General features: G+C 45.9%; 1 protein-coding gene across 50 annotated transcripts in view; it reads right to left on the bottom strand.

Moving 5' to 3' along the window:
• LOC115079149 (GATA zinc finger domain-containing protein 14-like) overlaps nt 1-25,022 on the bottom strand; it is a 437,489-nt gene that overhangs the window by 358,997 nt on the left and 53,470 nt on the right. For all 50 annotated transcript variants that reach the window (XM_029582467.1, XM_029582591.1, XM_029582583.1 and 47 more), the window contains exon 6: nt 4,344-4,370. In XM_029582467.1, the coding sequence (XP_029438327.1) occupies nt 4,344-4,370 (27 nt within the window). The remainder of the gene's footprint in view (nt 1-4,343; nt 4,371-25,022) is intronic.

The following is a 25,022-nucleotide window of genomic DNA, read 5'->3' as shown; positions in this document are numbered from 1 at the left end:
TCAGGGATGGAATGTTAGGGAAACGGCAGCAGCTGCAGCACTGAGACTTGGCCTGGGAAAAGATGACCTATCCCATCATTGGTGGGATATTCTCACTGAAAGAAATCACCCTCAGCTGCAAATATGTAAAGTGGCTTACTCATCCATTATTGATAACTCTATTCAGTAGCATTACATTAAATATGTGGAATTGTGGTTTGACTTGTAAAACTTAGAAACGACCAGAGTCTATAAGGACAAATATGATAGCCTATAGCAATAGTAATCTGAATGCTGCTCGCATGATACATATCACAACGCAGGTCGGAGATAGAGGGGCTGAGGAAAGTGAGAGTAGTTAAAAGGGAGGTGTTAAGGAAAGCATCATCCCCAGACTGAGAAGAACGGCCCTCGTCTCTCTGCTAGTCCCCTGTGTGAAGACCTGAATACCAATGTGAACCGGAGGCCCCTCCGGTTCAAGGGAGGATTGTTGATTATCCCGGGTTCAATCCCCGGCCTTTCCACCATTGCTGAACATACTGCTGGTATGGAAAAATACCAGCAGGTCCCAGAACACAAACCTGGGACCTTGAATGCCAGATGCCAGAGAAGAAAGCTGTAAAACTGTTTTTGCAGGAATTCACAGACAACGGAGAATCAACAAAGCAAGCCACAGGATGGGACAGGAGATATCGCAGAGGGTACGCAGCAAGTAGTCTGTGGGAAAGAATGCAAGGGGGAGATAAGGGGAGACAAATAACAGCTGCCTGTAGGCAGACAGCGTAACAAGTTAGTGGTGTGAAGCATGCAAGCAGAAATCAGATGATTAGCTGACTTTGTATTTTTAACCTATATAAGCAAAGCTGGTATGTAGTAGGGTTGGCAAGGATTCTGTATCTGTTGCAGAGCCAGCGCTGAGCTCTTTACTATAATGTAAGTATATGTTTACTTCCTGTGTACGTTTTGCTTCCTGTGTATTGATCTGTTTGTGTATGCATAGTATATGATTTACAATAAAGAGTATTAATTAGAAGTAGAATCAGAGTTGTTCTTTTAAACTGTTTTACCTCTGAGGTGGTCTTTTAAACAATATCCATATTAAAGTAGCCTCACTTTGTATAAATGTTGTACATAAACTGGATGTATGTGTGTAAATATCTGTATTAAAGTAGCCTGGGTGTCACTTTGTATAAATGTCTGCATGTAACCTGGTTTTATATGTGTAAATATCTATATTAAACAAGCCTGGGACTCACTTTGTGTAAATGTCTAAGGTGACATAATCCAATCACTAAACACTGAACATTAATGCATTTTTCTCCTCCATTATCTGAGCTTTTTGTTTTTATAATCAGGGTGGTCCTGGTGTCACTTTTGTTGGTCTTTGAAGTCTTTTTCATGGCCTCTCTCCTCCTGTCTTCTCCTTCCCCTATATCTGTCTCTGGCATTGATCTTTCCCTTTCATCTACTGTCTCCATTTCTTCCTTCCTTGATTCTCTATCCTCTCATAACAAGATTTCACCTCTCCTCCTCCAGGCCCCCAGCTCCCTCTTTTCTCCTCCTACCTATCTATCACTATCACCCCCTCCCCAGTCCTCCCATTCCCCTTCCCTCATTTCTCAGTGTTCTCTCTCTTCCACCCACTCCTCTGTCTGTACTCATCACTCCTCACCTACCTACCTCGCTCATCCCCTCAACATCTCCAGCTACTTCTCTCTCTCATCCCTTTTCTTCTGCCCTTACCAGGCCTCCTTTTCCCATTTTCACCTCCTCCCCAGCTCCCCCATTTCTTCCATCTCTGACCCCCTTGCTCACCTGCGTCTCTCAACATAAGAGTGCCAGGCTGGTCAGGCCAATGGCAATGGTTCATGACCCAGCATCCGGACTTTGATAGTGGGCAGTCTGGGTCCTTTGGAAACTGCAGGACTTCCCTCTGCTCATTCCTAGATTTCCTGTCCCTCATTCCCTCTCAATCTTCCCCAGCCCCTCCAGTTTCTTTACACCATTTCTCAACACTCCATACCTTTTTGAACCCTCTCACTCACACCATAGCCCATCTAACACCCCCTACTCAAACCTTCCACCAAATGACTAAGTCACTGCATCCTCCATTCCCTACTCTTCCACCCAATCCCTGACTCTATTTTTCTGCTCTCCCACACAATTCTCTCACATCTCTCCCCTCATCCTTGACTTCTTCCACTCACTTTTCCCTCTCATGCCTCATCCCTCCTCTTTCCCTCCCACTACCAACCTCCCCCTCCACAGCTCTATTCTCCTTCTCTTCTCTCCCCTCCGTACTATTGCTTTCCTCCCCATATCTCCCCGCTGACCCTAAGCCATGAACCTCACCTCAAATTCTTTCACATTTTCTGTTCCCTCACACATCTCCTACTCATTTATCTTCTTCCCTTTCCTTTCTCCCATTTATCAGCTCCATTTTTGTAGCTCTCTCTACTTCCTTCCTTCATGCATAGCCACCCCAAATTCCTGTCTGAGGAGAGGATTGGCTCGGCTAACAGCAGATGAGACGCTTTGTGGTGCCGCTGTCCAGTATCCCGCCTCTCTCTAAACACGCATGGGCGCACCTTCCCAGCCTTTAAGAGGGCCGCTGCAGGAAACTAACGTGCGGCCCCGGATGATGATGTCATCAGGCCCTGCTACTTAAGGAAGGGCCCACAACTCACTCCTTGCCTTGGCAACAGGTCTCCACGGGATTCTTGAGTTTCTGAGTCATGTTTGTCCCCTCCCCAATCTTTCCCCACAGGAAACAGCTCACACCCTCTACACAGCAATCACAGAACCAGGCTGTCTTAGAGCAGGATCGGGTCTCCTTCCAGAACCTCCAGTTTAATGCACACGGTGAGGGCACTGAACCCCAGGACTCCCCTAAAGCTGCATAATGTTGGGGGGAGGGGGTTGAATCGGGGTTCATGGAAGCAGAATTGCCACATTCTGCCAATGTTGTGGTAAAATTCAGGTGAAGATTATTTCAGAGGCCAGCGATGGGGAGAGGGGTGAGAGATCAGGAAAGACAATGTGGGTGAGGAGAAGGAGGGGAGATGGGGAGCAGGTGTTGGTTTGTGAATGGAAGTTTTATTCTCATCTATGGAAAGAGGGAGAAAACCAGAGAGGAAGAATCTCAGCTGGGAAAATTTGAGGGAATGGGGTCAATGCTCCATATCTGCAGTCATTTACTATTTCAGAAGTGGATGTTTCATTCTGATCACAAACTCTTACAATTAGTACAACCAGGAAGTTATTTTCACCAGCCATTTCTGACACAAATTGTCAACAAACAGGATACAATAGAAACAGAAGTTAGAAAAAGGAATTAAGAACATGCATTTTAGCCTTACATTTTTAGCAAAAAAACAATGTAAAATCTATAGTGACAAGTTTGTTATATGGGTATGCTTTGAACTTTGCTACTGCAAATTCCATGACTGTAAACCGCCTTGATATTAAGTTGAAAGTCGCTATATAAAGTTGAATAAATAAATAAATAAGAACATCAGAAATTGCCGTGCTGGGTCAGACCAAGGGTCCATCAAGCCCAGCATCCTGTTTCCAACAGAGGCCAAACCAGGTCACAAGAACCTACCAAGTACCCAAAAACTAAGAAGATCCCATGCTACTGATGCAATTAATAGCAGTGGCTATTCCCTAAGTAAACTTGATTAATAGCAGGTAATGGACGTCTCCTCCAAGAACTTATCCAAACCTTTTTTTAAACACAGCTACACTAACTGCACTAACGACATCCTCTGGCAACAAACCCCATGATAACATGACCCAATATAGCAGCAGATAAGAGCCATAAGTGTCCATCTAATCTCCTCCGGTTAAAAACTAGCCTCAAATCTCTTTCCTTCATTCAGATTTGAGGCTAGTTTTTAACCGGAGGTAAGGGTCTAAGAATTAGGCCAAATGTAGGAAAATGAAAATCATGTCTACGCGTTACATTCAGAAAAGCAGAGCTGGCTGGCTTGCTGTGCACCCCAGGTCTGGGAGAAGAAAGGCTGCACCGACCCCAAGCACAGGGAGATCCAGTCCTACTTTTCACCACCGCCTGCACTGCTGCGAATTGTGATTTTTTTTTTCCAGCTTTCAGGGGACTCGGAAGTCCAGTCCCAGCATTAGACGGGGAAGAAAAGAGATAAGAACAGGCCGATCTTGGATGGCGCTACTGATCGGAAGCTTAAAGGGACCCAGTCGTCACAATGCCCCCCCTCAGCGAGTGCAGGCGTGTGCCCGCCAAGCACGTGTGACCCCTTACCCATCCCTACCCTTTCTGAGAAAGTTTCACAAGTTTTAAGCAACAATTATTGTGAATAATTAGTAGGAGCTAAAGTTAGGCTTACCCGAGGAATCACAGAGGCAGCACCACCCTAAATGAAAGAAAAAGAGCAGTGATATTAGGGAGAATCTCTCCTGGGAAGGTCACAGAATAGCAAAGTCACTTTATAGGGGAGACCCCAGGGTGAGAAACAAACTCCTGATCACCATGAGACTTCTGTCCAGTCTGAGGATTTGCTTTTGCATTAAAACCTTCCTGATTAGAGCCTCCGGGTGAGAGAGTCACAGTGGGATCTGTGTTACAGTGCATGACATGATGTGATCTCCATGTAAAAGTAACATCCCACATCAGGAGATATCAGACCCAGATCTGAGGATCAGAAGTAAAAACCCCCAAGATCCGCAGCAGACGCTCTCACCCTCTCCTGGGAAGTCACAGAATAGCAAAGTCACTTTATAGGGGAGACCCCAGGGTGAGAAACAAACTCCTGATCACCAGGAGACTTCTGCCCAGTCTGAGGATTTGCTTTTGCATTAAAACCTTCCCATGCAGACCCCCGCAGGGTGAAGGACCACCTGTGGGAGCTCTGTTACAACTTATCACATAATGAGGTTTACATATAAAAGAAATATCCCACTTCAGGTGATATCTGACCCAAATCTGAGGATGAGACATAAAACTCACCTAGACCAGCACCAGATGCATTCTCTCTCTCCTGGGTTTCCTATCATCATCACTTCTAGGTCCCAGTCTTTAGTAAAATAGCCTGGGGCTCTGTTTGTGTAAATGTCTGCATGTAACCTGGTTTTATGTGAGTAAATGTCTGTACTAAATGTTGCAGTCTGGGAAGCTGCGGTTCGAGAGTGGACCCTTGAGCCGAACCACCCTGGGTAGAGTAGCTCGGGAGGCGGAGCCACAGGCACAGGTCTTCACCCGGGAACCAGGAACCCCCAGGAGGAGCCCGTAGGGTCCCAGTCCCTTGGGACTTCTGTACAGTGATAGTCTCTCTAGGAAGGCCCGGGCAAGGGTGAGCACAGAGTCCGGTAGCAAGAGCCAATAGGCCAGGGAGCACAGAACAAGCGGGAGCAAGGTCAGAGTCAGTAATGTCTCGAATGGAACTTGCAGGGTGCAATATGGGAGCCAGCAGCGAGTAGGCCTGAGCCTTGCAGGAACGAGAAGGTAACAGGACCCAAGACAGTCTGGCAGTAGTTCCAGCCCAGGCCTGCAGGAGGCACTGTCCGGAGGACAGGAGCGCTGCAGCTGCGGCAGAGAAGCCGTGGACTGAGGCAGGCGGCAGGCAGCGGTCGAGACAGGAACAAGCAGAGGTCGGTGGCAGGCGGCAGGCAGAAGCAGAGTCAGGAACGAGCAGAGGTCGGTGGCTGGCGGCAGGCAGAAGCAGAGTCAGGAACGGGCAGAGGTCGGTGGCTGGCGGCAGGCAGAAGCAGAGTCAGGAACGGGCAGAGGTCGGTGGCTGGCGGCAGGCAGAAGCAGAATCAGGAACGAGCAGAGGTCGGTGGCTGGCGGCAGGCGGAAGCAGAGTCAGGAACGAGCAGAGGTCGGTGGCTGGCAGCAGGCGGAAGCAGAGTCAGGAACGAGCAGAGGTCGGTGGCTGGCGGCAGGCGGAAGCAGAGTCAGGAACGAGCAGAGGTCGGTGGCTGGCGGCAGGCGGAGGCAGTCAGGAACGGGCAGAGGTCGGTGGCAGGCGGCAGGCAGAAGCAGAGTCAGGAACAAGCAGAGGTCGGTAGCTGAAGCAGAACAACGGAAGTGCAACTAAGAACTACATACTGTAGCGACCCTCGTTGCAAGGCAATGAGAGGACTGAGGGATGCCGGTTATATCGGGCTTGGGGCGTGGCGTGGCCAGCTCAGGCGGGGTCAGGCTTCCGGTGAGCGTACGTCCATAACGCGCGTCCCCGCGTGCGCGCGGGGCGGCAGCGAGACGGCCCAGCAATGGCGGACGTCCTGAATACTCAGCAGAGCCGCGGAGGCGGCGTTCCCGGCCTCGGAGGTGAGCCCTGAACACAGCTAGCAAGGGGGAAGCGGTGGAGACCGCAACACTAAAATAGCCTGGGGCTCAGTGTGTGTAAATGTATGCATGTAACCTGGTTTTATGTGAGTAAATGTCTGTACTAAAATAGCCTGGGACTCAGTGTGTGTAAATGTATGCATGTAACCTGGTTTTATGTGTGCAAATGTCTGTACTAAAATAGCCTGGGGCTCAGTTTGTGTAAATGTATGCATGTAACCTGGTTTTATGTGTGTAAATGTCAGTACTAAAAAAGCCTGGGGCTCAGTTTGTGTAAATGTATGCAGGTAACCTGGTTTTATGTGAGTAAATGTCTGTACTAAAATAGCCTGGGACTCAGTTTGTGTAAATGTCTGCATGTAACCTGGTTTTATGTGTGCAAATGTCTGTACTAAAATAGCCTGGGGCTCAGTTTGTGTAAATGTATGAATGTAACCTGGTTTTATGTGTGTAAATGTTTGTACTAAAATAGCCTGGGGCTCAGTTTGTGTAAATGTCTGCATGTAACCTGGTTTTATGTGTGTAAATGTTTGTACTAAAATAGCCTGGGGCTCAGTTTGTGTAAATGTCTGCATGTAACCTGGTTTTATGTGTGTAAATGTCTGTACTAAAATAGCCTGGGGCTCAGTTTGTGTAAATGTATGCATGTAACCTGGTTTTATGTGAGTAAATGTCAGTACTAAAATAGCCTGGGGCTCAGTTTGTGTAAATGTGTGCATGAACCTGGTTTTATGTGTGTAAATGTCTGTACTAAAATAGCCTGGGGCTCAGTTTGTGTAAATGTATGCATGTAACCTGGTTTTATGTGTGTAAATGTCTGTACTAAAATACCCTGGGGCTCAGTTTGTGTAAATGTATGCATGTAACCTGGTTTTATGTGTGTAAATGTCTGTACTAAAATAGCCTGGGGCTCAGTTTGTGTAAATGTATGCAGGTAACCTGGTTTTATGTGTGTAAATGTCTGTACTAAAATAGCCTGGGGCTCAGTTTGTGTAAATGTACACATGTAACCTGGTTTTATGTGAGTAAATGTCAGTACTAAAATAGCCTGGGGCTCAGTTTGTGTAAATGTATGCATGTAACCTGGTTTTATGTGTGTAAATGTCTGTACTAAAATAGCCTGGGGCTCAGTTTGTGTAAATGTGTGCATGTAACCTGGTTTTATGTGTGTAAATGTTTGTACTAAAATAGCCTGGGGCTCAGTTTGTGTAAATGTGTGCATGTAACCTGGTTTTATGTGAGTAAATGTCTGTACTAAAATAGCCTGGGGCTCAGTTTGTGTAAATGTCTGCATGTAACCTGGTTTTATGTGTGTAAATGTCTGTACTAAAATAGCCTGGGGCTCAGTTTGTGTAAATGTCTGCATGTAACCTGGTTTTATGTGTGTAAATGTCTGTACTAAAATAGTCTGGGGCTCAGTTTGTGTAAATGTATGCATGTAACCTGGTTTTATGTGTGTAAATGTCTGTACTAAAATAGCCTGGGGCTCAGTTTGTGTAAATGCGTGCACATAACCTGGTTTTATGTGTGTAAATGTCGGTTGTTGGTAGCTTTCTACTCTGTTTCTTGTCTGTTGTGTATATGCTTGTATTTATTTAAATAGAATGTTTGGTATTTCATCAGAGCAATGTTTAATTGCTTACCTTGATTTGTATACAGTTACTGACATTATTTGGTTTTCTTTGATTACATGGCATAGGTGTAGGTTCAAAAGATGGTTTGGTATTTTAGGGCTGGATTTTCCAATGGCGCAAGCCTCTCTGAATCGCGAGGTAATGGGGGGCAGGGGGGTGAAGCGAGCTACTGGCAGCGTTAAGGTTCTTATCTTTTCTTGGCCTGTGATCTTTCTGCCACATCCACCCTGATGCCGCCCTGACTCCTCTACATCCGGTGCCGATGCCGCCCCAACTCCACACTGATTTACGTATTGCACGCGTGTGAAAAGTCCCTTTTTTGCGTGCGTTCCTGTTAGAAAATTGCCCCCTTAGGGGTCCTTTTTCACGTGCGATACCTAAGTTGGGACGGAGTCTGGGTGGTGGCGGCACCAGAAGAAGAGGAGTTGGGGCAGCACCGTGATGGAAGCGGTGGAATGATCGCTGGCCCAGCAAATTTACCATGCCATATCAGCACTAACTCCCAGGACTAAGAGCAACCACCCTACCTATGAAAAGGCAGCACTGCAAATAATACACTGAGCCCTGGATCACCACCCCAGTTTTTACTGGAAAAACAGAAGTCAGATCACTACAGAGTCCTAGCCAGAAACTACACACAGCAGGATCCCCCTCCTTTGTCACACTCACAGAAGACCCTTACCTAATACAGAACAAGGGACCCCCACAGGCTAGAAAGAGAAACCTGCAGACTAAAACTGAAATGCAAACCCTGAGAAACCAGACCCTGTAGGCAGCACAACAGCAGAGAAAGAGAAACTCCTCCAGAACTGATCAAAATGCAAACATACGAGAAATGCACATCCAATCACTAAAATGTGAACATTAATGCATACGAGAAATGCACATGCCCAAAGGTGACATAATCCAGTCACTAAAATCTGAACATTTATGCATTTTTTACCTCCATTATCTGAGCTTTTCATTTTTTGTAATCAGGGTGGTCCTGGTCTCTCTTTTGTTGGTCTTCGAAGTCTTTTTCATGTCCTGTCTCCTCCTGTCTTCTCTTCAGTTCCTGGCTCTCATTCCCTCCATTCCCAGAGGTCACCACAAACTTTCCAGGGATTAACTTCCACAGCCCCAGCTTCCAGAGGCCCTGTACCCTTTGCAGTATAGGAGGACCGGAAGCACGTGCCTAACAGCACGCAAATCTCAAACCCTTCCATTAACTATTTTTGTTCTGTCCCCAGTAAAGGGTACATGTTTGTGTCTGTATACATTGCATCCCACCTGTGTTTACTACAGCCCCTCCCTCCTCAGAACTCATGACATTTTCTGTAACCCAGGACAAAAGTCTGGGAACCTTGCCTTTAAAGGGAGTTTTGCCTTTAAGAGAAGCCCCCTCCCCTCTGTTCCTCCCACTGGGAAAGGGTCTGCATGCCTTCTCAATCTAACTTGGGTCTTCTCAGGGGTCTTATTGGTTGAAGGGACTGCCCCTCATGTCCCCTCCTGTGTCACATGGATCCTAGGCTCGCTACCATTGGATCTCGCCCCTAGCCCCAGCTTGTGGGGACCCTTCCTGTAATCACTCTCCAAGACTGTGAACCAGTCTGAGCCATGCCATGTAGAGGACGCACGTGTCTATGACCTCTGCTACACGAACAGCTTTTTTACATTTCTCCTACCGCTTTAAACTCTAAAGACTAATCAGCTTCAAACCTTCGTCTTCTTACCCTGCTTCTCAAGAAACCTCCGTTCCTCCCTCTCCCACCCATTTCCAGCCAAAAGGATCTTCGTCTGAGGCTACTTCGAGTTGAATCCAATAATTGTGAGTAATAGAAAAATTATCTATGCAATAAATGATTCATACTTAAAAGATCTTTGTTTGGATACTGATTAAAGGAGGAAGGTTAACTGTCTGGATGAGGGGACTTGGAAAGTTCTTATTGAGCCAGAACAGTAAAAAAGCTGGGCTCTTGCAGCAGGTTGCAGTATAAAAGCTCTGATCACACAGAAGGTAACACAGCCGGTGAGACTTGTTAATCTCAAAGGCTTTCAAGGAACTGTATGCAGTACACTGAAAGAGAAACTTCAGCTTGCTACAGATTTGCATTGAACAAAGATCATTAAAGACTGTCTTGCATTTGAATAAGCCTCTCCTGCCCACAGTGTGGGAAGAAACTAGCATAAAAACCTCAGAGTGTAAAGATTTACAATTCAGGACTAACTTTGGATCTGAAGGGCATTTGAGAAGCAAATACAGATTTAAAAGTCAGCCCAAAACCGTAAGCAAGGAATACTTGGAGCTCCCAGGAAACCTTGGCTTTGTGTTATCTGAGACGAGGCGGGAAAAAAGTAGCCCGGCTTCAGACAAAGGACTTAATGACGGTACTTAAGGTCTATTCAAGTCTTCTAAACTGAGAAATTTACCCCTCCCTTCTACTACTGCACGGGCAGAGAGCAATCAGTTGCCGTAGAGACAAAGACACGAGGCCTCCGTCTATTCCAGAGACTAGAGGTGATAAAAAGCTACGGCGGGGAGGGGAAGACAGAGGCGATTCCGCCCTCCTCACCTTCCTTTGTTATACCTCACTGCCAAGCCCCCTCCCTCTCTTTCGCCACGCTCTAGCAAGCTAAGAGCAGAGAACCAAAAAACAAATCCTTGAAGTGTTGATTACAACATACTCAGCCCGACCAACCTAATCACAGATAGGATCATGGCCGAACAGCCGGCAGAGACCGTCACATTAAAAGTCAACACAGCAGGAGGAGGGGGGAACGGGGAAGAGTTAGATGAAAACAGGGGATCAAAGAGATTATGCGCACTCACAGAAAAAGCTTCACAGCGATATGAAGAAAATAAACTGAAATATGAAGAGAAGATAGAAAAAGAGTGGCATAGCATTACAAAGAAAAAAGAGAAGATTTTAGAAAGCCCCAACAATCTTAAGTACCACACAGAGCAATTGAAGCTTCATTTCCAAACCTATCAGCTCATCATAGAAGAGTATCTTGGCTTCTTAACATGAACCAACACTGCAGAGAGCCTCGAAGAAAAAGGCCGTCAACAGAGTTTACACCAACTGCGCCAGAGAATGGTAATAGACACTATTGACAGCGCAGGAGCAGGTGACATAATAAACGAGACCGGCTCGCAGCACTCTTGCACCTCTAAGCATACATCTAAGTCTGCAAGGTCACAAGGGTCAAGACACTCGAGCCAGTCTCAACTCAGCTCTATCATCCGCCAAAAGAGAGCGGAGTCCCAAGCAGCTAAGGCGCGCATGCAATACGCCGAACAAGCAGCAGCCCTCAAGATAGAAGGGCTCAAAATAGAAGAAGAACAACAGAAAGCAGCCGCCACCGCAGCCGCCACCATAGCCACTGCCACAGCTGCCGCCACAGCGGAATGCAAAAAGGCTGAGCTAGAGATCACCTTAGACCTGCTGCAGAAAAAGGGAGAAGCAGCAGCTCTTGAAGCCCAAATTAAAGTACTCGATGCGCCCCCGGACCAGGACGATGGGGAAGACCTACTCAGCGGCATGGCCCAACAAGAACCAATCCGGCGGACACTAGAGTACGTCATGGCTCACCTTCAAAACCACGCCTACACCGAGGCGTCACCTCCCCCAGAGCAACCTCTGCACCGGGAAGGAACAAACCTCCCCCCACAAATAGAGACCCCAAAAAGAGAAGTCAAACCCGAGACACAAATGGTCATGAGTACCAGACCTCATGGCAGCAATCCACTGACTCTAAACCGTACGAATGCAAGAGAGCCATTCACAAGAAGCGTCCCAGTCGAACGCCCCGAGCCAACACACAACAGGAGAGATGCGCACAGTCAACCACAGGATATCAATCCGGCGAGACCCGCCACCTTTCAGGATGAGTCTTCAGAAAGAGAAGACCTAACAAGGTACATGTCTCGCCAAGAACTCATAACCGCAGGACTCTACGCGTTCAACGACCGTCCCAAGGATTACAGGACATGGAAGGCTGGCTTCCAGAATGTTGTGAAACCTATGAAGCTAGATTCGTCAGAAGAGATGAATTTGGTGATGAAATGGCTAGGATGTGAATCGGCCGAACTAGTGAACAGATTGAAAGCCGTCCACCTAAGAGATCCCGCCGCGGCACTAAAGGAGCTGTGGGAGAGACTCGACCGAGACTATGGAAACCCAGTCACCATAGAGAAGGCATGGTTCAAGGAACTGGAAAACTTTCCAGTGATATCCAGAAAAGACAACCGAAAGTTGTCAAAATTGGGAGACCTCCTCCGAGAGGTGGAGACTGCGAAAGCCGAACAAATTTACCCGAGTCTCAGCATCCTAGACACACCACGAGGCATGAACGCCATCATAAATAAGCTGCCAAGCGATATACAAGACAAATGGGCATCTCACGGTGCCCGGTACAAAAAGGACAATGACAGGCACCCTCCTTTCCATATACTCGCAGAGTTCATACATGACTTGGCAAACCACAGGAACGACCCTAGCTTCCAGTTCGACGCATATGAGACACACAGGATCGGCCCCCGAGTGAGCGAAAGGCCAGCCAAAGAGTATGGCAACAAAAGGAAACCCATTTCCGTGCACAAAACGGAAGTGTCACCCAAAGCACCTACGCTAGATGAGCTCCCCGATACGAGCAAGGTGGAGGATCCAGACCGGCAGTGCCCCATACACAAAAAACCCCACCCGCTCAGGAAGTGCCGAGGATTCAAGGGGAAACCCTTGAAAGAACGCAAAGAACTGTTGAAAAAGTATAGAATTTGCTACCGGTGTTGTTCTTCATCTAGCCATATGGCTAAAGACTGTGACGCAGCCATCAAGTGTTCAGAGTGTGGGAGCGACCGACATAATAGCGCTCTGCACCCCGACAAAGCAAAACCTCATCCTTCAAGAACTCCGCACCCCAGTTCAAACCACGGCGGGGAGGAGAAGGATGAACAAACGCCAGAATCTGAAGTGGTCCCAAAATGTACACAGGTGTGCGGGAGAAACAGCCAAAGGAAGTCCTGCACAAAAATATGCTTGACCAGAGTGTACCCCAAGGGGCGGCCTGAACAAGCAATCAAAATGTACGCTATCATAGATGAGCAGAGCAACAGATCCCTGGCAAAGCCGGAATTCTTTGACTTATTCGATATCCACGAACATTACTCACCGTACAGCCTCAAAACCTGCTCAGGAGTCGTCCAAATGACAGGGAGGAGAGCAAGTGGATATGTGATAGAGGCGATAGATGGCAGCAACAAGTCAGACCTACCCATGCTCATTGAGTGCGATCAAATACCTGACAACAGAGATGAAATTCCTACGCCAGAAGCTGCCCAACATCACCCCCATCTGAGATCTATAGCGCATCGGCTTCCACCACTAGACCCGGAAGCAGAAATCCTACTGCTACTGGGTAGGGACGCATCGGAGTTGGTCGTCACTGGAGATGCAAGATGGTCCACCAGCCACACCCTACGCCTACCGACTCGCCCTAGGGTGGGTGATAGTCGGCGATGTCTGCTTGGATCGGACAAGGAAACCGAGCGTTCAGACATACGCTACGAGTGTCTTAGACAATGGACGCCCTACCCTGTTTGAGCCATGCTCCAACCACCTGAACACCAAGGAGGTCTTAAGCTGCGAAGAACCGGACTTCAATTTGGTGACCAGTCGAATCAGCCCTCCACCGGACGCAGAAGACCATCTAGGGAACTCAGTGTTCCAAGTCACCAAAGATGACGACAAAACCACCCTCTCTGTAGAAGACAGAGAATTCTTGAGAATTATGAACAAAGGGTTCTATATGGATGAATCAAACAGCTGGGTGGCCCCCCTACCATTCCGGACACCCAGACCTCGGCTCCCCAACAATAGGGAACAAGCAGTCTCACGACTTAGGTCACTGCAGAAGACCTTGGAAAGGAAACCGGAGTCGAAACAGCATTTCATTAGCTTTATGAAGGAAATGCTAGACAAGGGCCACGCAGAACTAGCCCCACCCTTGAAGAATGGCGAAGAATGTTGGTACTTACCTACCTTTGGGGTATATCATCAGCAGAAACCAGGTCAAATCCGAATCGTCTTCGACTCCAGTGCACAGTTCCGTGGTATCTCACTCAACAGTGTGCTTCTCACGGGACCTGATATGATCAACAACCTGTTAGGAGTGGTGATCCGCTTCAGGAAAGAAGCAATCGCCGTGATAGCTGACATCCAACAAATGTTCTACTGTTTCGTCGTGCACCAAGACTACAGAAATTACCTGAGATTCCTGTGGTACCACGACAACGACATCAACAAGGAAATTGTGGAATACCGGATGCAAGTGCACGTCTTCGGCAACAGTCCTTCACCTGCGGTAGCCACATACGGGCTCAGAAGGACAGCCCAAGAAGGAGAAAAGGAGTATGGCACAGAAGCCAGACGCTTTGTGGAGAAGGACTTCTACGTGGATGACGGATTAAAGTCCTTATCTACTGCAAGGGAAGCGATCAGGTTAATAAAGGCAACGCAAGCAATGCTAGCAGGCGCAAATTTGAGACTCCACAAAATAGCTTCGAATAGTCCTGAAGTAATGAAAGCATTCTCTCCAAACGATCATGCCAAAGACTTGAAGAACTTGGACCTGAGAGTGGACGCACCCCCCTCCAACGAAGCCTTGGGTTAAGTTGGGATCTAAAGAGGGATGTCTTCACATTCCAAGTTTCGACCCAAGACAAACCATACACCCGCCGAGGTGTCCTATCCACAGTCAACAGTCTGTATGACCCGCTGGGGTTCGTAGCTCCAGTCACAATACAAGGAAGAGCCTTGTTAAGAGAACTCTCATCAAGCACTACCGAATGGGACGCCCCACTGCCCCAATCAAGGAAATTGGAATGGGAAAAATGGAAGAGTTCCCTGAAAGTGCTCGAACAGCTCCACGTACCACGAACTTACGTCCCAATATCACTCAGCACACCCAGCCGTAAGGAGATCTGCATTTTCTCCGACGCATCAGTCAAAGCCATAGCTGCGGTAGCCTTTTTGAGAGTAACAGACGCGAAAGGGACAGTACAAGTGGGCTTCATCTTCGGCAAGGCCAAGCTAGCACCACAACCCAACCACACCATACCGCGCCTAGAATTGTGTGGGGCGGTACTAGCAGTGGAAATAATGGAGCTGATAACAGCCGAAATAGACACACAGATTGACGCTATTCAACTCTACACTGACAGCTGAGTGATACTAGGCTACATTTACAACCAGACGAGAAGGTTCCACATGTATGTCAGCAACAGAGTTGAACGAATACGTAAGTCAACACATCCAGAACAATGGCACTATGTGCCCACCGATCAGAATCCAGCGGACCACGCGACAAGAAGTGTACCAGCTTCCCATTTAATGAAAACGATGTGGTTGACGGGACCAGAATTTCTCCGGAAACCAGAACACAGGTTCCCCGAACGCTCATTCGATCTCGTGGACCCCGACGCCGATTCGGAGATTCGCCCAGTCACAACTACTCTCCTCACCAGCATTGCTCCCGGGAACAGTCTGGGAGCTCACCGTTTCCTGCGCTTCTCAAGTTGGACGGCGCTGAGAAGAGCGATGGCGCTCCTCATCCATATAACCCTGTCAAGACACTGACCAACAGACGATAGGCAGAACACCTGTCGTCGATGGCATCTCTGCACAGAATCCCTCTCAGTGAACGAGCTCATCCGAGCAGAGAGCACTATCCTACGCTGCGTACAACAGGAAACGTACGCAGAAGAATGGAGACACATTAGCAGAGGTGCGGGTTTGCCCAAAGACAACACCCTCCGGAAGTTAAATCCCCTCATTGGCAAAGACGGCCTGCTGCGAATTGGCGGACGTCTCACCCATGCGGAGCTAGACGCGGGAGAAAAGAACCCTGTCGTTGTTCCTGGTCGGCATCACATAGCTGTCCTGCTCGTACGACACTACCATGAACAGGTCCGGCATCAAGGTCGACACTTCACCGAAGGGGCCATCAGAGCGGCAGGGTTGTGGATTGTGGGAGCGAAACGATGCATTGCATCCGTAATTCACAAATGCATCAAGTGTCGCAAACTACGTGGTACCCTTCAACAACAACAAATGGCCGACTTGCCAGCAGACCGACTCAGTACCGAGCCTCCGTTCACCTATGTGGGGCTAGACGTCTTTGGCCCCTGGCTGATCACGTCCAGACGCACCCAAGGGGGATGTGCGAACAACAAACGCTGGGCAGTGATATTCACCTGCATGAGTATTAGAGCCGTACACATTGAAGTCATCAAATCTCTGGATACTTCGAGTTTCATAAATGCATTGCGCAGATTCTTTGCGATCAGAGGTCCAGCCACCCAAATCCACTCCGACTGCGGAACTAACTTCGTGGGCACTTGCAAAGAACTGAACATTCCTTCTGTTAAGATTGACTATCCTACCGTTAAAAGATACCTTGGCGACCAGAAATGCACGTGGAGGTTCAACCCGCCCCATGCCTCACACATGGGAGGATCATGGGAGCGAATGATCGGGATGGCCCGCCGAATCCTCGACGCCATGCTGATAGGGACTAATCCGACTCGACTCACCCACGAAGTCCTAACCACTCTCCTGGCAGAAGTGGTGGCCATCCTCAACGCGAGACCACTGATCCCGGTATCCTCCGACCCTGAGTCGCCACTGATCTTGACCCCAGCCATGCTTCTAACACAAAAGACTAGTAGTATTCCTGTGCCACTCGGAGACTTCGAAGGCAAAGGAATCCACAAACACCAATGGAAACAAGTCCAACAGCTTGCCACTCCTTTTGGAGTCGTTGGAAGAAAGAGTACTTACCGACCCTCCAGTATCGAAGCAAATGGCAATCTAACAAACCCAACATCCGAGAAGGGGACCTCGTCCTTCTCAAGAATGATCAAACCCAACGCAACAGCTGGCCCCTGGGGCTCGTCGTCAAGACTCACCCCAGAAACGACGGACGTGTTCGTAAGATCGAAGTGAAAACTACGAATCAAGGGACAGCCAAGGTCTTCTACAGGCCCGTCAGTAAAGTGGTACTCCTCATGCCACATAAAGAAACTTGAACTTCGTGGACCGTTGTCCACACCAAAGACTCTCTCTTTGTGTTGTCTGTCTTTTGTTTCAGCTTGGCGAAACTCCTCGAGGAAGACACCGTCCACTTCCTAGATGACTGGACGAGCGAGATGACCGCGAACTCCCCTGAGCGTCAAAAGATCCAGCTATGATGAACTTTACACTGTTGCATGATGATATGAGAACTGATATTGTGGTATCTTGTGATACCAGACAGGGAGTGTTCTGTCCCCAGTAAAGGGTACATGTTTGTGTCTGTATACATTGCATCCCACCTGTGTTTACTACAGCCCCTCCCTCCTCAGAACTCATGACATTTTATGTAACCCAGGACAAAAGTCTGGGAACCTTGCCTTTAAAGGGAGTTTTGCCTTTAACAGAAGCCCCCTCCCCTCTGTTCCTCCCACTGGGAAAGGGTCTGCATGCCTTCTCAATCTAACTTGGGTCTTCTCAGGGGTCTTATTGGTTGAAGGGACTGCCCCTCATGTCCCCTCCTGTGTCACATGGATCCTAGGCTCGCTACCATTGGATCTCGCCCCTAGCCCCAGCTTGTGGGGACCCTTCCTGTAATCACTCTCCAAGACTGTGAACCAGTCTGAGCCACGCCATGTAGAGGACGCACGTGTCTGTGACCTCTGCTACACGAACAGTTTTTTTACATTTCTCCTACCGCTTTAAACTCTAAAGACTAATCAGCTTCAAACCTTCGTCTTCTTACCCTGCTTCTCAAGAAACCTCCGTTCCTCCCTCTCCCACCCATTTCCAGCCAAAAGGATCTTCGTCTGAGGCTACTTCGAGTTGAATCCAATAATTGTGAGTAATAGAAAAATTATCTATGCAATAAATGATTCATACTTAAAAGATCTTTGTTTGGATACTGATTAAAGGAGGAAGGTTAACTGTCTGGATGAGGGGACTTGGAAAGTTCTTATTGAGCCAGAACAATTTTAAAGGCTTTTTTTTTTAAAGACTTTTATATACCGATGTTAATGTACTGGTACATATCACGTCGGTTTACATAGAACAAAGTTGGAAATTACATCGAACAGGAAGGAACAATTAATAGGGCTAACTTCGAAGAACTAAGTGAAGATTAATTTAACGGTGGTTAAAGAGGATTGATAAGTATAGCTTTCAGAAATTTTTGGTCTTAAAACGTTTAGTGAAAGTTGAAATTAAGGGATATATTCTTTAGAGGTGTGTGTGTCTGAGGTAATAAGCAAGCAGAGATAGTTAATTCTAGTGTCTGTCTTTCCCACCCAGTCAACCCCTTGATTTTTAGGCACGAGACACTTTCTCATTAAAAATCAACCAGGGTCATCTAAATCATACTATTGTACCAGCCCTTATTGAAAGTTTAATCATCCCCTTGTAGGACACTAGCTGATTAATTAGTAAATTCACCTGTAAATTTAAAGTACTCTCTTCTAACTCCCTTGGTATCCTAAACCTAACTAGGAACTCAATAAAACTAAGATGAAGGCAGCAGTCCAGCAGCAAGAGGGGGGCTTCACAGTCTTTTGCACTGAGTGCCACGTGTATGATTTTTTACCCACCGGTGAGAGACTGTATGTGTGCACTCAGTGCAAAGAGCTCCTGGCTCTCAGGGAATGAGTCCGATCTCTGGAGGCTAGAGTATCAGACTTGGAGGAGCTGAGGGAGACAGAGAGGTACATTGATGAGACCTTTAGGGACATAGTAGCCAAGTCCCATATCCAGTCTGGCAGCCCCAGTGCTCCCTTGGATCAGAAAGGTCTCCCAGTAGGAGAATATCACCCTAGTGTAGCAGGAAGTGATCCTGTAGCAAGGACCTGCTCTTCAGGTGATGTATTGTCCTCTCGCACTGAGGACAAGTGATTTGATTATTAGAAATGTAGATAGCAGGGTGGTTGGTGGACGTGAGGACCGCCTAATAACTTGCCTGCCTGGTGCAAAGGTGGCAGACCTCACGCTTCACCTAGATAGGATTATAGACAGTGCTGGGGAGGAGCCAGCTGTCATGGTACATATGAGCACCAACAACATAAGAAAATGTGGGAGAGAGGTTCTGGAAGCCACATTTAGGGTTTTAGGTAGGAAGCTGAAATCCAGAACCTCCAGGGTGGCATTCTCTGAAATGATTCCTGTTCCACGTGGCAGGCAGAGCTCCAGAGGTTCAATGCACGGATGAGATAATGGTGCAGGGAAGAGGGATTCAGCTTTGTAAGGAACTGGTGAAACCTTTGGGGAAAGGGGAGACTTTTCTGAAAGGATGGGCTCCACCTTAACCAGAGTGGAACCAAGCTACTGGCACTACCTTTCAAAAAGGAGAAAAAGCAGCTTTTAAACTAGAACAAGGGGGAAAGCCGACAGTCACTCAGCAGTGCATGGTTCGGAGAAATGTATCCTTGAAGGATACTAATGAAGCAGGAGAGTTAGTGCATCTCAACAGAGAGGTTCCATTAGAAGCAAACATAGTCCATATACCTATATGTAAAAAATCACCAAAGATAATGATTTCCGAATTATCCCTAACAACTGAAAAGCAGATTGTTAATACAAACAAAAAACACACTTTGAAATGTCTGTATGCCAATGCCAGAAGTCTAAGAAGTAAGATGGGAGAGTTAGAGTGTATACCAGTAAATGATGAGATTGACATAATTGGCATCACAGAGACTTGGTGGAAGGAGGATAACCAAAGGGACAGTGCTATATCAGGGTACAAATTATATCGCAATGATAGGGAGGATCAACTTGGTGGGGGTGTGGCACTTTATGTCCGGGAGGATATGGAGTCCAACAGGATAAAGATCATACAAGAGACTAAATGCTCAGTAGAATCTATATGGGTAGAAATCCCATGTGTGTTGGGTAAGAGTATAGTGATAGGAGTATACTACTGTCCACCTGGACAAAATGGTCAGACAGATGATGAAATGCTAAGAGAAATCAGGGAAGCTAACCAATTTGGCAGTGCAATAATAATGAGAGATTTCAATTACCCCAATATTGACTGGGTAAATGTAACATCAGGACTTGCTAGAGACATAAAGTTCCTGGATGTAATAAATGACTGCTTAATGGAGCAATTGGTTCAGGAACCAACAAGAGAGGGAGCTATTTTAGATTTAATTCTTAGTGGAACGCAGGAGTTGGTGAGAGAGGTAACGGTGGTGGGACCACTTGGCAACAGTGATCATAACATGATCAAATTTAAATTAATAACTGGAAGGGGGTCAATAAGTAAATCTGCAGCTCTAACACTAAACTTTCAAAAGGGAAACTTTGATAAAATGAGGAAAATAGAAAAAAACTGAAAGATGCAGCTGCAAAGGTTAAAAGTGTTCAACAGGCATGGACATTGTTTAAAAATACAATCCTAGAGGTGCAGTCCATATGTATTCCACACATTGAGAAAGGTGGAAGGAAAGCAAAACGATTACCATCATGGTTAAAAGGTGAGGTGAAAGAGGCTATTTTAGCCAAAAAAAACATCCTTCAAAAATTGGAAGAAGGATCCACCTGAAGAAAATTGGATAAAAGATAAGCATTGTCAAGTTAAGTGTAAAACATTTATAAGACAGACGAAGAGAGAATTTGAAATGAAGTTGGCCATAGAGGCAAAAACTCATAATAAAAACTTTAAAAAAATATATCCAAAGCAAGAAACCTGTGAGGGAGTCGGTTGGACCATTACATGACCTAGGGGTTAAAGGGGCTCTTAGGGAAGTTAAGGCCATTGCAGAAAGACTAAATTAATTATTTGCTTCTATGTTTAATAATGAGGATGTTGGGGAGATACCAGTTCCGGAGCTGGTTTTCAGGGGTAATGAGTCAGTTGAACTGAATGAAGTCACTGTGAACCTGGAAGATATAGTAGCCAGATTGACAAACTAAAGAGTAACAAATCACCTGGACTGGATGGTATGCATCCTAGGGTACTAAAGGAACTAAAAAATGAAATTTATGATTTCTTACTTAAAATTTGTAACCTATCATTAAAATCATCCATTGTACCTGAAGACTGGAGGATAGCAAATGCAACCCTAATATTTAAAAAAGTATCCAGGGGTGATCCCAATAGCTATAGACTAGTGAGCCTGACTTCAGTGCCGAGAAAAATAGTGGAAACTATTCTCAAGATCAAAATCGTAAAGCATATAGAAAGACATGGTCTAATGAAACACAGTCAACATGGATTTACCCAAGGGAAGTCTTGCCTAACAAATCTGCTTCATTTTTTTGAAGGGGTTAATAAACATGTGGGTAAAGGTGAACTGGTAGATGTAGTGTATTTGGATTTTCAGAAGGCGTATGACAAAGTCCCTCATGAGAGGCTTCTAAGAAAACTAAAAAGTCATGGGATAGGAGGTGATGTCCTTTTGTGGATTACAAACTGGTTAAAAGACAGGAAACAGAGAGTAGGATTAAATGGTCAATTTTCTCAGTGGAAAAGGGTAAACCTTAGAGTGCCACTGGTTAGTGGTGCATGGCTCACCCCTTTTTAATGTTGGTGGTGCATGTGCACCGCTGTGCACTATGGTCACTACGCCCCTGTACCTGTGGATGCTGTACATTGGGATATTTCTGCATTATTGGTGGTGATCACAGGGCTACTCTATTGGTCACTTTTACAACATTGATGGATCAGGGCTTGGTTCTCAGGAGTGACCCAAGAGAGAAGGAAAAGGATTTTACAAATGCGTAATGAAGCTATTAGTTTAGGAGCATGTTTGTATTGCAATTTCCAAGTAAATCCTTGATCTTTCTTGTTTCTGACTGACGCAGTTTCCTTGAGCCTTACCAACTCTGTTTTTTCTTAGATTCTAAAATTTCCAGCAGCGTGCCGCCTAATAATGAAGGAAGACCTTGTGAGACTGGAAAATTGGGCATCCAAATGGCAGATGAAATTTAATGTGGATAAGTGCAAGGTGATGCATATAGGGAAAAATAACCCATGCTATAATTACACAATGTTGGGTTCCACATTAGGTGCTACAACCCAAGAAAGAGATCTAGGTGTCATAGTGGATAACACATTGAAATCGTCGGTTCAGTGTGCTGCGGCAGTCAAAAAAGCAAACAGAATGTTGGGAATTATTAGAAAAGGAATGATGAATAAAACGGAAAATGTCATAATGCCTCTGTATCGCTCCATGGTGAGACCGCACCTTGAATACTGTGTACAATTCTGGTCGCCGCATCTCAAAAAAGATATAATTGCGATGGTGAAGGTACAGAGAAGGGCTACCAAAATGATAAGGGGAATGGAACAACTTCCCTATGAGGAAAGACTAAAGAGGTTAGGACTTTTCAGCTTGGAGAAGAGACGACTGAGGGGGGATATGATAGAGGTGTTTAAAATCATGAGAGGTCTAGAACGGGTAGATGTGAATCGGTTATTTACTCTTTCGGATAGTAGAAAGACTAGGGGACACTCCATGAAGTTAGCATGGGGCACATTTAAAACTAATCGGAGAAAGTTCTTTTTTACTCAACGCACAATTAAACTCTGGAATTTGTTGCCAGAGAATGTGGTTCCTGCAGTTAGTATAGCTGTGTTTAAAAAAGGATTGGATAAGTTCTTGGAGGAGAAGTCCATTACCTGCTATTAAGTTCACTTAGAGAATAGCCACTGCCATTAGCAATGGTTACATGGAATAGACTTAGTTTTTGGGTACTTGCCAGGTTCTTATGACCTGGATTGGCCACTGTTGGAAACAGGATGCTGGGCTTGATGGATCCTTGGTCTGACCCAGTATGGCATTTTCTTATGTTCTTATATTTTTTTCCTTAGTAGATGTTGGCGATGGAAGGATCTATCTGTTTTGTTTTTCGGAAGAGGGTTTTTTTTTTCATTTCCCTTATTACCACTCTTTTGCTTCTGGTCTCCTACTCCTCCCCATTTGCTTCGGATCACTTAGCCTAGAGGTGTTTTTTTTAATCTCAGAATTATTTTCTAGTGTATTTAATTTGCATCTCTAGATTATTTTCATCACAAGTTTATGCCTGTATGAGATAATAATATTAGAAATAAAGAGCTTTTAGAAAAGAGCCACATTTGTTGTTAGATAATGAGAACTTTAAATCTGGATGGAATGCTATTTAAAATAAATGTAGTATGGATTGGATGACTTTCATAATAAAAACTACATGCACCTACTTCTAAATATTCCTTGGAAACAGCTTTATTTGATTCCAAATTTAGCAAATTCACTCATTCTATGCAAACGTTTTGCACTGAATTGATACAATTAAAATTAAAATAATTCACACACAGTCCGGAACCCCCGCTGAACGACCTCCTGCAGTCGATCTCCTGCCGGCGCCATTTTCCGTACTGAAAACGATTCGCGGCAAGAAATCGCTTCCTGAACCCCGCTGGACTCCCAGAAACTTTTGGCCAGCTTGGGGGGGCCTCCTGACCCCCACAAGACTTGCCAAAAGTCCAGCAGGGGTCCGGAACGACCTCCTGCGTCGAATCGTTTTTGTCTATGGCCGCCGCCATTTTGCAGCGGCCATTTTGCAAAATGGCGCCGGCTGAAGACAACAGGATTCAATTGAGGGGGCCGTTCCGGACTGCCGCCGTTCTGGACCACCGCTGGATCCCCAGGTAATTTAAAGCATTTGGGGGGGTTCGGGAGGGTGGGGGATTTAATTTAAAGGGTCGGGGGTGGGTTTTAGGGGGTTTTAGTGTGCCGGTTTTCCTGCCCTCCCCCTTCCCCCGATTTACGATTTTTTAACGATAAATCGGGGGAATTGGTATTGTATCGTGGCCCTAACGATTTTTGACGATTTAAAATATATCGGACGATATTTTAAATCATCAAAAAACGATTCACATCCCTAATATAGATAGCTTTCTTGCTGACTTTTAGTATTCTGCATTTCTGTGTTACATTCTTTGAAATCTCTCTCTATTTTTCCAAATATTAATATTACCAGTTTCTATTAAGTTGCTGGGTTTCTTAATTTGAAAAGACTGATATCTACAAGAGGAGTTTAAAATTGAAAGATGACAATGATGAAATGTGGAGGGCGACAAAGAAAGGTAGAAATATTAAACAAATACTTCAGTTCAGTATTCACTAAAGACTGTGAAGAAGGCCATCACTGGTTGACAAGACCATGGATGGGAGTGGGGTAGATGAAACTCTGTTTACAGAAGAGAATGTATGGGAAGAGCTAGGAAAATGGACAAGGCCATGGGGCCTGATGAGGTTCATTCCAGTCTACGGAGGGAGCTCAGAGATGTGCTGGCGGCTCCACTGAAGGACCTGTTCAATAGGTCCCTAGAAATGGGAGTGGAGCTGCAGGATTGGAGAAGAGCAGTGCTGGTCCTGCTTCACAAGCATGGAAGCAGAGAGGAGGCAGGAAAATACAGGCTGGTTAGTCTCACCTTAGTGGTGGGAAAATTAATAGAGATGCTACTGAATGTAAGGAGAGTAAACTACCTACAATATGATTTGTTGCTCAATGTGAGGCAGCATGGATTCACCAGGGGAAGGTCCTATCAGACAAATCTTTACACCCCCTGTTAATTTAGTTTAACTTGGTTTATTTGAATTATTTTATAATTTAATATTATCAGCGATGTATCTCTATTTAATTATGTTGGATTGTAAAGCTTGTTGCTAATGTTCATTGTAAACCGAGGTGATGTTTACTAACGAACCGCGGTATATAAAAACCCTTAAATAAATAAATAAATAAACCTGATTTTTTTAAAATTGGGTGATTAGCAAATTATATTAGGGAAGAGCGCTCAATGTGTTTTACTTGGGTTTTAATAAAGCTTTTGATATGGTCTCACCTAGGTGGCTTGTGAATAAAATGAGAAGCTTGGGAGTGGGTGACAAGGTAGTGGCTTGGATTACAAACTGGTTTACTGACAGGAGACAGCATGAATGGTAAATGGAACCTACTCTGAAGAGAGAGCGGTGTTAAGTGGAGCACCACAGAGATTGGTACTGGGACATTGGGTATTGTTCAATATATTTGTGAGCGACATTGCGGAAGGGATAG

Source organism: Rhinatrema bivittatum, chromosome 1 (assembly GCF_901001135.1).
Source record: "Rhinatrema bivittatum chromosome 1, aRhiBiv1.1, whole genome shotgun sequence".
In the NCBI taxonomy this organism is placed as follows: domain Eukaryota; kingdom Metazoa; phylum Chordata; class Amphibia; order Gymnophiona; family Rhinatrematidae; genus Rhinatrema; species Rhinatrema bivittatum.
Note: the sequence above shows the minus strand (reverse complement) of the source record. Positions and strands in the feature narration are given on the sequence as shown.